General features: G+C 58.5%; 1 protein-coding gene across 1 annotated transcript in view; it reads left to right on the top strand.

Moving 5' to 3' along the window:
- The first annotated feature begins 5,682 nt into the window (after positions 1-5,682).
- Positions 5,683-15,133, top strand: part of NCS1 (neuronal calcium sensor 1) — a 41,108-nt gene continuing 31,657 nt past the window's right edge. The window contains exon 1 of the mRNA XM_081104296.1: positions 5,683-5,766. Coding sequence (XP_080960422.1) covers positions 5,703-5,766 — 64 coding nt within the window. The 5' untranslated portion in view covers positions 5,683-5,702. The remainder of the gene's footprint in view (positions 5,767-15,133) is intronic.

Genomic DNA, 15,133 nt, shown 5'->3' on the forward strand with positions numbered 1-15,133 from the left:
GGCCAGGCGCTGCGGGGCGTCTGAGATGGCGAAGGAGCTGGTTGCCGGAGGGCCTCTCCAGCAGTGGCGAGCGGCTTCACCTGCACCCACTTAGCCCTCAGCAGGCTCGGGTTCGCCATTGCCTGGAGGAAATGCTCTCTGCAGTGCTCCACATCGTTCCTCCCAGGGGAGTGAGTGGAGCTGGTGGAACAGTGGGTTCTGCCGGATTGGCTCGGCGGTGGAGCATGTTGGTCTGCGGACTGGAGGGTCTTGGGTTTGATTCCTGGCCAAGGGCATGTATCTGGTTGCAGGTCCCACAGCCATGGTAGCAGCATGTGTGGGAGGCAACCAATCAATGTGTCTCTCTCACTTCGATGTTTCTCTCCCCCCCCTCCTTCCCTTCCACTCTCTCTAGCAATCAGTAGGGGAAAATACCCTCGTGTGAGGACTTAAAAAACAAGCAAACAGCCCGGCCAGTGTGGCTCAGTGGCTGAGTGTCGACCTATGAACCAGGAGGTCACGGTTTGATTCCTGGTCAAGGGCACATGCCTGGGTTGCTTGCGGGCTCCATCTCCAGTAGGGGGCGTGCAGGAGGCAGCCGATTAATGATTCTCTCTCATCATTTATGTTTCTATCTCTCTCTCCCTCTCCCTTCTTTTCTGAATCAATAAAAATATATATTAAAAAAATCACAGCGATGTATGCAGATCCCCACCCCCACCCCCTACATAGCAGGGATGATTCTGTAGGTTTTTAGTTAATCCTCACCCAAGGATATTTCTTCCCCATTGATTTTTAGAGAGAGTGGAAGGGAGGGAGGGGGGAGAGAGAAACATCGATGTGAGAGAGACACATCGATTGGTTGCCTCCTGCACATGCCCAGACCCAGGCCAGGATCAAGGTATATGCCCTTGAACCCAGACCCTTCAGTCCAGGGGCCGAGCTCTAACCCAGCGGTTCTCAACCTGTGGGTCGCGACCCCTTTCGTGGTTGAACGACCCTTTCACAGGGGTTGCCTAAGACCATCCTGCATAGCAGATATTCACATTACGATTCATAACAGTAGCAACATTGCAGGTATGAAGTAGCAACGAAAATAATTTTATGGTTGGGTCACAACATGAGGAACTGTATTTAAAGGGCCAGAAGGTTGAGAACCACTGCTAACCACTGAGCAACCAGCCAGGACTGATTCTGTAGGTTTTTAGAAGTGTTTTGCGCTTCCTGTGCTGCACACGGACCTATGCCAGGTGACGTGTCGGCGTGCTGTATTTAACATTGCTGACAGGATGAGGATGCCATGGACGACAGCCTCACCCCCCATTGCCCATACGTAGGTCGATGCCACTTGTTGCTGTGGTTTAAATGCTGCTGGAGTAGCATCGCTGAGCCTTGACGTCCGTTCATATAGATCTCTAATTGTTGGCTGAGGACAATTTCCTAGAAGTGGAATTGCCGCGTCAGAGGCCATGGGTATTTACTGCCAAGCTGTTCTTCAGAAAGCTTGTACCCACAGCACCCTGCCTGGCAGGGCCGGGATGCCCGTTTTCACGCTCCTTCGCCAATACTGGGTCTGAGCATTAACGCTGTCATCTTTCCCAATTTGCTTCTTTGACTCGTAAGGGATGTCTCTCCTGTGGACACTTGCTTTTGTCTCACTTATTCAGGTCCCTTCCCCAACTTTCTATCGAGGGCTCATCTTCTTCTTACGAGCTTAGAACATTCTTACTAGGTTAAAGGTATCGACTCTGCCGTGGCTTGTGCAAAGCATTCTAGATCCGTATAAACCCTTCCCCGTGAGAAGATGGGCAGGGATTTGCCAAAACCCACACAGTGCAAAGGGACAGGACCCGGACTAAACTGGGGCCTCAGGGCCTCGTGCTCCAGGCTGGGGGTTCGGTGGGACCCGTCCTCCTCTCCCCACCCCCTCCACGGGGCCAGCACCCTCCCCACCTCACCCCTAGCAGCTGACTCTACCCTGGGCATGCCTCCCTCCACATCTCTGTTCTGTATGTGACTCAGGAGGTCTGTCGAAGGAAGTGCTGCAAAGCCCCAGGACCATGGTAGCTGCAAACACTGGGACCTGGGGGTCCAGGAAGGCTCCACGGAGGTGATGTTTAAAGGGAGACTTGAAACTTGTCTCAGACAGTGCTGTCCCGCAGACATGCTATGCGGGGGAGCCACACGTGCCATTAAGTGCTCAGTGGGCACTTAAAAAATATTAAGCAGGTGGAATAAATTTTAGTAATACTTTAATCCATTATATAAAAAACTATCTGTTTAATGCAGTGATGGCAAACCTATGACACGCGTGTCAGAGGTGACACGCGAACTCATTTTTTTGGTTGATTTTTCTTTGTTAAATGGCATTTAAATATATAAAATAAATATCAAAAATATAAGTCTTTGTTTTACTATGGTTGCAAATATCAAAAAATTTCTATATGTGACACGGCACCGGAGTTAAGTTAGGGTTTTTCAAAATGCTGGCACGCCGAGCTCAAAAGGTTCGCCATCACTGGTTTAATAGGTAATCAAATTGTTAAAAAATATTAATGAGCTATTTTTTGTTCTCTTTATTTTGTACAAACCTTGAAAAGCTGGTGTGTATTTTATGCTTTCAGCACATTGCCCTGGGACTGGTCACATTCCAGTGGCCACGGTGTGTGCGTGCGTGTGCATGTGCGTGTGCGTGGGCGTTTCCTGTAGGACCCCAGGTCTAGGCGTTCCCTAGAGCAGTGGTCGGCAAACTGCGGCTCGGCAAACTGTGGCTCAGAGCCACATGCGGCTCTTTGGCCCCTTCGGTGTGGCTCTTCCACAAAATACCGACTTCTGCGCATGGGCCACGAAGTTTCAATCGCACTGTACGTGCACGCCCGCACGTGGTATTTTGTGGAAGAGCCACACACAAGGGGCTAAAGAGCCGCATGTGGCTCGCGAGCCGCAGTTTGCCGACCAGGGCCCTAGAGGAGCCGAGTGGAGAGGCAGGAGAGAAGGCGGCCCTTGGTGAGCTGTGGAGACTCACCTCCTCTTCAGGTCCCTGTTCCAATAGCGTCTCTCCATGAGGCCTCCTGCCCTCAGCATCTCCCCCTCCCACCCAGCACTTCCGCCCCCCTTCCCTGCTTCATTTGGATGTTTTCACCTCTGACGTTTTATAGTTACTCCTGCATTTTGGTTATTGTTGTGTTTTTGTTTTGTTTATAATCCTCACCCAAGGACATGCTTAGAGAGAGGAAGGTGGAGAGAGAGAGAAACATTCCTGTGAGAGTAAAACATGATTGGTTGCCCCCCACATGTGCCCTGACTGGCGATGAAATCCCAGCCCAGGTATGTGCCCTGACTGGGAATTGAATCGCAATCCTTTGGTGCACAGGACAACAGCGACCCGACGGATCCACTCTGGGCAGGTTATCGTTACCTCGCTTTCCCCTGGATGAACCGTAAACTCCACGGCAGCCCGGGAACCTCCCTGACTCCCCCCCAACAGGTGTTTCTGGGTACGATCCCCGGTGCCCTCTCCGTTCCCCTTGTGGAGTCTGTCACCTGGGCGGTCTTGGGACTACTGTGAGGCAGGCCAAGGGGAGAGGGGAGGCCTGTGAGCTCTCCAAGGACATGGCCACATTGGCCATGACAGCGCCTGGCACACGGGCGTGGGCAAGAAATACTCAGGAGCACCTGATTTCTGTAGGTCTTCAATGCTACCGCGGTCGCTGTCACCCTGGCCAGGTCCCCACGCAGGCTCCCCCTCTTCCCAGGCAGGGCGCTCAGGCTGTCTGGCCAACCAGGAGCCCCTCGCTGCGGGTCCCTCACTGGTGTCCACTCTGGGCCAGTGTCCTCACAGTTGGGTCCCTCCAGCTGTGGTTCAGCCCCGGTTCCTGGGGTCCGTGCCCTCCCCACTTCCTTCATAGAAAGCTCAGGGGGGACAGTAGGCGCTCCCTCATCTGAAGGCCTCCTGGGGCCTGGGCTGGGCCCCGGCAAGGCGCTGGGGGAAAGCTGGGGGCGGGGTATGGTTGGAGGTAGGGGGGCAGCGTTTGGGGGCTGAGAAACACGGTGGGCCATAAGCAGAGTTTCATGGTCCCCCCAGCTCCTCTGTGCTTCCCGAACCCCCTGAGGTCTGAACACTGTGCCAACGTGGGGAGAAAGCGAGACCCTGTGCAAACCTCAGCCCTGCCTCCTCCCGAGCTCGCCTGTCCCCCACCCCAGCTCTGCCATTTCTCCCTCATTCCCGAGTTTGTGGAGCAGCTGCTGCTGCAAGTCAGGTGCCTTCTAGGCGTTGGAGATACAACTGCAAATAAGACGAGAATCCCTGCACTCAGGGGGCTCATCTAGTGGAGGAGACCGCGAACACACGAGGCATGAAAGCTGTGAAGGCTGTGCTGGTTGCTAAGGAGAAAAAGCGATAAAGCTGGGACAGGGCGCAGTCCCACCGCCTGACATTGCGGATGGGGTGGCCACACCTCTCCCAGCCCTCTAGTCTCTGTCCCACCAGGCGGGGCCCAGGCCTCTGGCCTGGCCTCAACTCCTGCCCAGCCTCTGCCTGCTGGGAGCGCAGAGCACATGGAGGCCAGGGAAGCAGGGAAGCAGGGAAAGCTGGAATTCCAGAAGCCCAGCTCCTGGGGGGGAGGGGAGGCCTGCCCCTGGCCCTCCCCCTCCTCACCTGCCTCTCGCTCACCTGCCCGCCCCGGGGGCTCAGAGCAGGAAAGCGCTCCCTGTGGGGGCAGGCCTCCTTCCCTCCTCCAGGTTTTCTGGACCTTGATCCCTTTCCCAGCCCCCCCCCCCCCGCTCCCGCCCCCTGGGCTTGGAGGTCACCTTCCCCCGGGCGGTGGTAGGTGTGGTAGGTGCCGCACGTAATGTGTGCCATCCTGCACAGCAGCGCCCGTCCCGTCCAGCTCACTGCGTGTCCCCAGCGCCCAGCGAATCCGGGTCGAATGAATGAATCCCGCCGGGCGGAGAGAGACTGGCCTCATTCACGGCAGATCTTTAGGGCCCACCCCGCCCGGCTCCTTGGGGGGGGTGTGGCGGGGGGGGGGGAGGGGGAGGGGGTGGTGGTGGTGGGGGGTGGTGACTGGAGCGCCCGAGATTGATTAAGGGGGGCGGAGGGCTGGCCTCCCGCTTCCGCCCCGGGACACGACGAGGCGAGAGGAGCCCCTCCATCGCCGGGACTCGGTGCTCGCGGGGCCGCGGTTCGCGGGCGCAGGCCCGGCGGGGGGGCGGGGGTGCGGGGGCGGGAGGTGGCGCCAGCGCTGAGTGGCGGCTCCGGGCCCACCCCTGGCGCGCCGGTGCGGGCGGGAGGCGGGGAAGCAGGGGCGGCGGCGCAGGCAGCGCAGGCAGCGCAGCAGCGAGCATGTGCCGCGGAGCCCAGTAACCAGGGACGACCGGCAGCACCGCGGCCGCGTCGGCGCCCAGCCCAGCGCAGCCCGCGCCGCGGCGCCCAGAGAGGGCGGCGGCCCACGGCCCGGCCTGCCCAGCGGCGGCGCTCGCCCCGGTCCCCGCGCGGCGTCCAGGGCCGCGAGGTGCCACCGGCCGCGGAGCGCCGCGCGCGGAGCCCCCAGCCCGGGCCGCGCGGGCTCGGCGCAGACAAAGGCGCCGCCCGGGCCCGGCCCAGCCCGCCCGCCGGCCTCCGCGCGCCCCGCCCCGGCCGTCCCGGCCCGCGCCTGCCCGATCCGCTCCTGCTGGGCGCCCCGCCGGGTCCGGCCCGGGGGCAGGGCCCGCGGCCGCCGAGGATGGGGAAATCTAACAGCAAGTTGAAGCCCGAGATTGTGGAGGAGCTGACCAGGAAGACCTACTGTGAGTGCGCGCCCGGGACCCCCGCCCAGCGCCCCTCCTGCACGCCTGGTCGCCCCCAAAGCCCTGGTCCCCGCCCCAGGTCCGCTCCCCATCGCGTCCACGCCGCCACCTTCCCCTCGGTCGTTCCCTGCCCTGCCTCTGCCGGGGCCACCGAGGAAGCCCGCGGACCGAGCTCCCAGCCCCACACCTGGCCCTATTGTTCTAGGCATCCCGCCCCCGACACCTGGGGCGCGTGTCGCCTGTCAGGGTGCGAGGGGCCACCCCCAGGCCGGGAGGGAGAGCCCCAACCCACCCGCAGCCCCGTCTCTGCGGCTGTCCGAAAGGGCAGGGCGCGCGTGGGCCAGGGTGGTGGTCCCAGCAGGGGGCGCCTGGTGGCGCGGTGGTTCCGGCTGCGCCGAGCCGATGGCACTAGCGCGGCGGGGCGGGTGATTCATGCATCACGATGCCACTGCTGCTGCCACTGCGAGGTTGGCCTGTCGCCCCCTCCCTGGCCCCATCATGTGTGTGTGTGTGTGGGGGGGGGGGGTAGGGGTGGGGGGAGGAGACTTGTCAGAGAGCTGGTGGCAGCGGGGGCGGCCAAGGGTCCTGGGCGCCCTGTTGGATTTTCCGGCTGAATTCTCCTCTGGCTCCCATGTCAATCTCCCGCTTCTATCTCTATCTGCCAAACTGGGAAGTGGGTTTATACAGCCCCCGGTGATCTGGTCCATGTCAGCATTTCACCCCCTGGGAGCACCCCTGGGAGGAGGGTCTGCTGTCCATTTCCGACTTCTCTAGATCTGCCCCAGCGGGTCTCTCTGCACTTGTGCGGCTCCGCCCGCCACAGCTTCTCCCTACAGACTCCTCTCTCCCCGCAGCCTCGGGGAGATGCTCTGACATACTGGGGTTGATGGCACGGGGTCCTGGCCCACCGGCTTTTCTTGGGGGGCGGTGGGAGGGGGGACAGCTGCATCCTCTGGTAGGGCTTGTGCAGGGGCCCTGGGCTTGGGTTGGAATTCAGATCCCAACGTGGGCAGCTGCGTGGGTCCAGCCCCTCTGCACCCTCCCTGGAGTCAGCAGATCGACAGCCAGCCCGCGTTGATGGAGGCGATGGAGGCAGGTTCTGATGGTGCATTGCACAACCTCTGCTTCCGGCTCCCCCAGCGCGCACTCGTGTGCGCGCACACATTACCCTCCCCCCCATCCTTCTGGGCACGTTTGCAGGTCTGTCCAAGCCCCTGCTTCAGGTCCATGGCCCTGGCACCGGTGTGCTTGGAACAAAGGGGCTTTCCTGAGTGGGTGCTGGTCTGCTGACAGGTCCTGGCCCCTCTCCAGTAGAATCTGCAGCAAGGAGCTCAGATCCCGGGAGCTGCCCCTCTCAGGGGCGAGCTCTGAGGACTCGGACTCCCTCCTTGCTACTCCTACCTTTTCCAAGGTGGCTGGGTGGGCCCTCCCAGTTTGGCTGCTGTTTTGTGCGATTTGCTGGGCCTTTCTCTAGGCACCGTCCGCACCTGTGAGCAGGCAGGCTGCAGGTGGGACTTCCGGGCTCCTGTGCCAGGAGCCGTGGCTTGGGCTGCACCGGGGTGTCTCCATCATGGTGGTGCAGGGGAGCCACCTGAGAGCTGCATGGAGCCAGGTTCTCTGCTTCGTGGGCACGTCACACGCTGAGCTCTTTGCATTGGTAACACAGTGAATCCTCGCTGCCGCCCTGGGCACGGCTGCAGATGAGGAAACCGAGGCTCAGACAGGCGCGTGGCATGCCAAGACCCCACAGCCAGTTACTAGGCGTCGTCGTGATTTGAACTCAGGTCTCCGTGTCTCCAAAGTTATCTCAGTGCTCACGCCGAGAAGTCGGGGGCTTTTCCTCGTGCCCCTTCTGGTTTCTGCTATAAGCCATGTTGGTGGATTCTGGATGGGAAGGGGCCTTGGCAGTCATTTTGTCGACCCCCCTCTCTCTGGGCACATCTGCCACCTTTGAAGTCGAGTCAGTGAGGATCCGTTAGGAACTGGCCTGGAGGTGCTGGGCTGGGCTATTTTTAACGGCCTTTGGAGACATGGAACAGTTTCTCTCAGGGAGAGAGCTAGCCGGGCTCTTTTCCCAGAGCCCTTACTAGGGGTAGGCCGGGGGACTGGTGGTGGTCTCTTGGTCTCCTGTATGTCTTCCTGGCCGATGACAGCTCCCCAGTGCAGGCCCTGGTCTGTTTAGTTGCATTGGCACTTAGTAGGTCCACAGGTATTTGTTGAATGAGAGGTCTCCCAGCAGAAGGCCAGAGACAGCCTCTCCAAGCATGTCAAACTCCCGGCCGGCGGGCCGCATGCCTCGTTTACTTCAACGGAAGCCAGATGGGCTTCCTCGGATGTGGAGTGGAGCCATCTGCTCTCTGTTCAGGGGGCGCAGTGTGTGGGGTCAGGAGAGAAGCGCTTGGGAAGGAGGCTCAAATGTCAGAGTCTCCTGGAGCGCTTGTTAAATGCCACGCGCGCTGTCTGTGGGTCTGGTCTGGGCCCAGCAGTTGGCATCTTTGACAAGTGTTTGTCATGTAGATCGTGGTTCCCAGGAACCCCACGAAGACCCACCAGTGGTTCCGGGGTTTGTGGCGTATGTAGGCATCACCTGGGGTCCAAGGTCACCTCGGGCACAGCACAGCTGGCTGCAGCACCGCTTGGGGCCCAGAGGGTCCCCCAGAGGGTCCCCCAGAGGGTCCCCCAGAGGGTCCCCCAGAGGGTCCAGCTGTACCTCCTGCCCCTGGGGAAGACTGTCCTGCTGGTCTGTGTGTGTGAGGAGCAGGCGGCGGTCTGGAAGCTCCAGCTGTGTGGCCCTGACTAGACACATCTGGATTCGGCTTGGCCGTAGCCCTTTGTCTTTCGTGCCTGCCACCGCAGAGATTTTTATTCTCCTCTGCAGATAAGGTTCGGTGAGCCGTCAGTGCCTTGTAACCCAGTCCTCACCCTTCCCCACAGTTCCTTTCGCAGAGCACTCGGAGGGACTCAGAGCAGGAGTGTGGCCCGAAACCTGGTCTTTTTGAGGTCTGGCCCCCTTTCTTCCAGCTTGTTGGTGAGACTGTTGCCCAGACTATGTGTGCCCTGTGTGCCCGGACTATGGCCAGCTCCTCACTTAACTGAGCCTCAGTTTCCTCATCTGCAGAATGGGTCTGCTCAAGGTGCCTGGCACCTAGGGGATGTAAGCGTCAGCAGGATAATTCACACACAGCCTAGTGAGGAGCCATCCTTAACGATGACAAACATCTGTCAAAGGTGCAAGGAGGCATGTTGGTGATCGTTATTAATATTGTTTTGACTACACAATTCAACTTCACCTTGAACTGGTCTTAGATGTATCTTCTGGACGAAGTTCATTGGTCCACAGAGGAGTCTTCCTACGGCCCTGGTCTTTGTGCCTGGCACACGTAGAAATCTTTTTCTTTTTTTAAAAAAAAATATTTTTATTGATTTCAGAGAGAAAGGGAGGGGGAAAGAGAGATAGAAACATCAATGATGAGAGAGAATCATTGATTGGCTGCCTCCTGCACGCCCCACAATGGGGAAAAGGCCCGAAACATCAATGATGAGAGAGAATCATTGATTGGCTGCCTCCTGCACGCCCCACAATGGGGAAAAGGCCCGCAACCTGGGCATGTGCCCTGACCGGGAATCGAACCATGACCTCCTGGTCCATAGGTCGACGCCCAAGCACTGAGCCACACTGGCTGGGCTCAGTTTGCCTGAATCTTAACAGGATCTTGTTTTGTCTGCCGAGGCCCCCCCACCCCCTGCCTCAGGCACTTGTTAATTTTTAGGCTGCCCTGACCTGCCTTTTGAGGAACGCTCGCCCAGGGCACGGAGAGGGAGACGTGAACCAGAGGTGTCGTTCCTGCCCTCAGGAGGGAACCAGCCGGGCTTGCCGAAACACCGAGCCAGAGTGCTCCAGCCATCTGCCTTGGTCTGAGCTGCATCCATTTAAAGGCTCCTGGGCCCAAGCCAGCCTCCCCAAGAGGCAGAAGCGTCTCCTACCTCCCGTCCTCTTCCTCCCCCCACGGTGCTCCCCAGGGCCCTCCGCCCGCTTCCTTCTTCTGGCGTGGACAGCGGGCTCTGCCTTGGCCTTGCTTGCCTCCCTTGAGTCTCTCTGGCCTTTTTCCCGACGCCCAGAGTGGTCCCCGTGTGCGGTAGCTTGTGGAGGGGACGAGCTTTGTCCTTAGTCAGTAGCTAAGGTCTCTGCACCCCAGAGCAGAGAACGGCACTCCTGCTTGGGGCCAGGAGTCGGGTTGAGAGATGCGGGGTGTCACTGGTTGAGCTCCAGGGTGTCTCTGGCTTTGGGGAGGTCCCAGGAAGGCCCCTCGTGTCGGATAAGGAATATTCTCTGATCATCGTTCCCTCCACCCAGCTCTGCTCCACCAGGCCTGGCGGGGAGGCCGCATCAGGCACCCATCTAGGGACACATGATGGAGGTGGGGTGTGGAGGGCCCCACAGCTGGGTGTGTTTTTGAGGTCCGGCCCACGTTCTTCCAGCTCGTTGGTGAGGCTGGTGAGCAGGGGTAAGCCACCAGGAGAGGGAAGGCCCAGGGGGAGGCGGCGCTGCGGCCCCTGTCATCCTGCGTGCATGGGGTAAGGTCACGGAGGCTGCTTCCCGTCCACACGGCTAACAGGGCAGCAGCAAGAGGGATCGAGGTCAGACTCTGACACTCAGTTGGGCATCTGGGCAGGAAACAGCAAGTCTGTTGATAGGAAAGAACTCAGTATCCCGGAGAACGGGGCTGGGTCCCACTCCGGCTCTGTGACCTCGGGCAAGTCGCTCACCCTCTCTGAGCCTCTGTAATACCCGCTCACGTGACTCCGTGGGTCCAAATGGGGGAGCGCTTTGAGGTCCAGGATGTGGGTCAGAAAGGGATGGGGGACTCTGTCCACGTAGCTCAGTTGGTTAGAGTGTCGTCCCCATACGTTAAGGTTCCGGATTCAACTCCCAGTCAGGGCACGTGCAAGAACCAGCCAGGAAGTGGAACAAGTCGATGTTTCTTTCTTGCTCCTTTCCTCGCCCTCTTCCTAAAATCAGTAAATTTAAAAAGCGGGGGGAGTTGGGGACTGCTCGACAGCAGCCTCGGGGGTGGAAGGAGGCCTGGGGGGCGGATGGGCAGGGGTTCTGGTCCTTTGCTTGGGTGAGCCCCGTCTCATGGAGCTTCACTTCTCTTCTCTGGAAAATGGGGGGGCATCAGAGTAGCCCCAAAGATGGGGAGGATTCGGGGCACACGGAGAGTCTAGCATGGGGCCTGGTTCTGAGGGGAACTTTAAGCTCTCCTGGTGGCACCTGGTTTTAGGATCAAGTCCTCCATCCTCCAGAGCAGAGCGGGCTAAGTGGTCTGCGGCCTGACCCCGTGTTGAGAGAAGCGGAGAAGGCCGGAGAGGGGCAGGGACTCGCCGGGGTCACAGAGCCCAGGCCTCCCACTCCCGCCTGTCCTAGCTCCACCTGCCTCCTCCAGCTCCCTGGTAAAGGTGCCCTGGCCCCTCCCGTCCACCGGTGCCCCAGGGCGTTCTGGCATTGCGCCTCTCGTGTCAGGTAAAGGCACTTTCTCCTGGCCGTGGCCTTGGCATTGGACCCGGCTTCCTCTGCTCCCAAGGCCAGGCCTGAGTCCCTCTGGGGCCTGTCGTGGGCGGTGGGAGACGCAGCTGGCCAGGGGCCGGGCTCACGTCGCCCCTCGCCAAGGCCCCATAGGAAGGGATCTGGACAGTTTTCAGATGTGGGGGCACGGATGGGGGTGGTGGACACATGTCCGATCTGGGTTTGGAGATGGTGTTTGCCTGTGGTCCAGAGGGTGGATGGCAGGAGAGGGTTGTGATCCAGGCGCGTGATGATGGTGCCGGCGGCGATGATGCCAGGGACAGATTCTGCGTCTATTTAGGAAGACTAAATGGGACGCCATACAGAGGTTTCATTATTTTGTATATTTGGGATTATATACTCTTCATTTTCTGACTTGTTAAAACCTGATGACTGAGATTGTGTGCCTATGCCATTAACCATTCATCTATAAAATGACTTTTATTTACTTAATTTTTATTTTAAACATTTTTTTTTTTATTGATTTCAGAGAGAAAGGGAGAGGGGGAGAGAGAAAGAGAGAGAAACATCAATGATGAGAGCGAATCATTGGTTGGCTGCCTCCTGCACACCCCCCACTGGGGATTCAGCCCCCAACCTGGGCTTGTGTCCTGACTGGGAATGAACCGAGATCTCGACGCTCAACCACTGAGCCACGCCAGGCGGGGCTAAAGCATGACCCTTAAATGGTGCAGCACGTGAACGAATCCTTTTACTTAAATCCCTGCCTTGGCTGTTAAGTTGCGTTTATGATACGCACAAGCATCTCTGCACGTATCTCTTCTTAAAGAGAAATTCCCCACAAGGACGCCACGGGGGGAAGGGCTGGGACGTCTTAGAAGGCTTGTGATTGGAAACTTAACTTGCTCTCTGGAAAGCGTGTTCCCCTTTATATTTTGAGCAAAAGCAAACCAGGCGCCTCTTTCCTTGCATCCTGGCCAGCCCCGAGCAGCACTGTTTCTCCCCGTCGTTTGCCAACGCGATGGGGGAGAAGCAGGCAGCTCACCGTCTCAGGCCCATTTCCTTGATTGCCGTTAAGGCAGCGGTTCTCAACCTGTGGGTCGCGAGCCCTTTGGCGGTCGAACGACCCTTTCACAGGGGTCGCCTAAGACCATCCTGCAGATCAGATATTTACATGACGATTCATCACAGTAGCAACATGACAGTTATGAAGTAGCAACGAAAGTAATTTTATGGTTGGGTCACAACGTGAGGAACTGTATTTAAAGGGCCAGAAGGTTGAGAACCACTGCGTTAAGTGGAATCCTAGGATCTCTGAGCTGGGGGAGGTTTTTGGGATCACGCAGTCCAAGGCCCTTGTTTGACGCATGGACAAACCAAGGACCAGAGGGTGAAATCTCGCCCCCAAGTCACATAGCGGGAACCCAGGGCGGTGCCTCCCATTGGGGCGCCCCCACTGCGCCGTGATGGGTCGGCCGTTGGGGTCGAGGTGGGGATGTCTTGCTGTCGTCATTGAAGCTTCTTCAGATCTGGCTCATCTGGTCCTAAATATCGCTTGCTGTCAGGTAATGGAGTAAACAGATTGTCCCTTTTGCTGTCGTTACAAGAGGGAACGCTGCATGCCCGGGGTGTGGTCTATTTGGCAGGAAAGAGACGGTCAGAAGTTCACGGCCACGGTCCCAGGTAACTTCAAATGGGGGTGGCAGTCCCAGCTGGGGGCAGGGCAGCGGTGCTGAGGGCTCGATGGCCAGCTGGTCGTTTCTTGGCTGTGGGACTCTGGCGAGCCCCTCCCTGCTCTGAGCGCCCTTTCCCACAGGTGGACAGAGGGACCGACATGTAGTAGGTGCTCAGTTAACGCTCCTGCATGGAGGAGGCGCCTGGCCTTCGGAGTCAGGAGACAGGTGCACGGCCCAGGGTGCGCCACCACAGGCCCTCAGCTGAATGGGGAGTGAGTGGCACCCGCGGACAGCCTCTGTGTCGGTGGGTGGCTGCTTGAGTGCACACAGGCCCCCGCTCTTCCGGTTGGGAAGGCGGGCCTGCTCTGGATGCCAGATTTTAGGGTCCCGCGTGGATGTGGGCTTAGAGGGCTGGAGAGACACCTGCCTGGGCTTTAGTCCCAGAACCGGTGCGGCCCAAATAGTGACTCTAGAGCAGGGGTCCTCAAACTACGGCCCGGGGGCCACATGCAAATACAAATATTGTATTTGTTCCCATTTTTTTTTTTTTTACTTCAAAATAAGATATGTGCAGTGTGCATAGGAATTTGTTCATAGTTTTTTTAAAACTATAATCCGGCCCTCCAACGGTCTGAGGGACAGTGAACTGGCCCCCTGTTTAAAAAGTCTGAGGACCCCCGCTGAAACCGGTTTGGCTCAGTGGATAGAGCGTCGGCCTGCGGACTGAAAGGTCCCAGGTTCGATTCCGGTCAAGGGCATGTACCTGGGTTGCGGGCACATCCTTCGTAGGAGATGTGCAGGAGGCAGCTGATCGATGGTTCTCTCTCATCGATGTTTCTAACTCTCTATCTCTCTCCCTTCCTCTCTGTAAGAAATCAATAAAAAAAAATATATATAAAAAAAATAAAAATAAAAAGTCTGAGGACCCCTGTTCTAGAGTCACCGGCCCCCGGGGACTCAGTTTCCCTTTCTGTACATGCTCAGGCTGCCAGAGGGTGAGACTTCCAGGGGAAGCTGTACTTGGGCCCCGGCGGAGCGAGCTTGGACTCTGGTGCCTGGTGACCAGGCTCAGTTCGCAGTCTCTTCCTGCGTCCGTTTTCTCACCTGCAAGCTGGGACAGGAGTACCTCCCAGAGCAGTGGTTCTCAACCTTGGCTGCACATTAGAATCACCTGGGAATCTTTTTAAAATCCTGATTTCTGGGCCTTGAAATTCTGAGGCCCAGAAATCAGGATTTTAAAAAGATTCTCAGATGATTCTAATGTGCAGCCAAGGTTGAGAACCGCTGTCCTAGAGACACCAGGATGGTGGCTTGTCTCGAGTGCTCCCCTCAGCTCTTCGGTGGTGACGCAGGATCTGTGATCAAGTGCGAAAGGGCCAGAGGCGGTCACCATGGTGCTTCATGGCATGTGTGATCCGGGCCCAGCTCAGTGCTCACGTGCATGCATCCCAGACCCTTCCCAGCAGCCCCGGGTCGTTCCCATTTTACACATGAGGAAACTGAGGCTCAGAGAGGGCCAGAGCTGGCCCAAGACCACACATGCGGCTGGAGTTTGCCCCTGGGTGGTGGCCAGGGGCCCCATGAGGGTGGGGGCTGCCGAGGCGCCGCTGTGGAGGTGTGCGGGGAGCGTGAGTGAGTGTGGGTGTCTGGTGTGGGTGTGCAGTGGGGGGGTGCTGAGAATCGTGTGAGCCCTGGTTCCCGTGGGCATGCTCTGAGTGTGAGTGATGGGGTCATGGCATGTGCTAGGAGTGGGTGAACTGGCATGTCTGTGCCCAGCGTGTGCACGGTGTGTGCACAGGCAGCTCTGTGTAGGTTGTGAATGTAGACATGCATCGGGGGGAGGGCGGGCCACAGACAGGCTGGGAGCCTGAATAAAAACCTGATTGCTCAGCTGCCTGCTGGGGGCCAGGTGACGTGGCTGCCACTTCCCTGCCTTCTGCCCTGCCTCGCTGGTCGCCAGGAGCCCACCTGCCCTCGGCAGGGGGAGATATCAGCGGGAGGAATGACAATAATGACTACTCCCATCACCAAGTGCGGCCTGAGTACAGCTTCCCCCATGTGGTCTCGCCACAGCCCTGGGCATGGGGACTATATGCCCATTTCACAGATGAAGCAAAGGGGCCCAGGCAGGTTCAGGGGCCGAGCTGGGGCTCAGGCTCCGATGTTC

The sequence above is a fragment of the Myotis nattereri genome (genome assembly GCF_964212035.1).
Source record: "Myotis nattereri genome assembly, chromosome: 12".
NCBI classification, from domain to species: domain Eukaryota; kingdom Metazoa; phylum Chordata; class Mammalia; order Chiroptera; family Vespertilionidae; genus Myotis; species Myotis nattereri.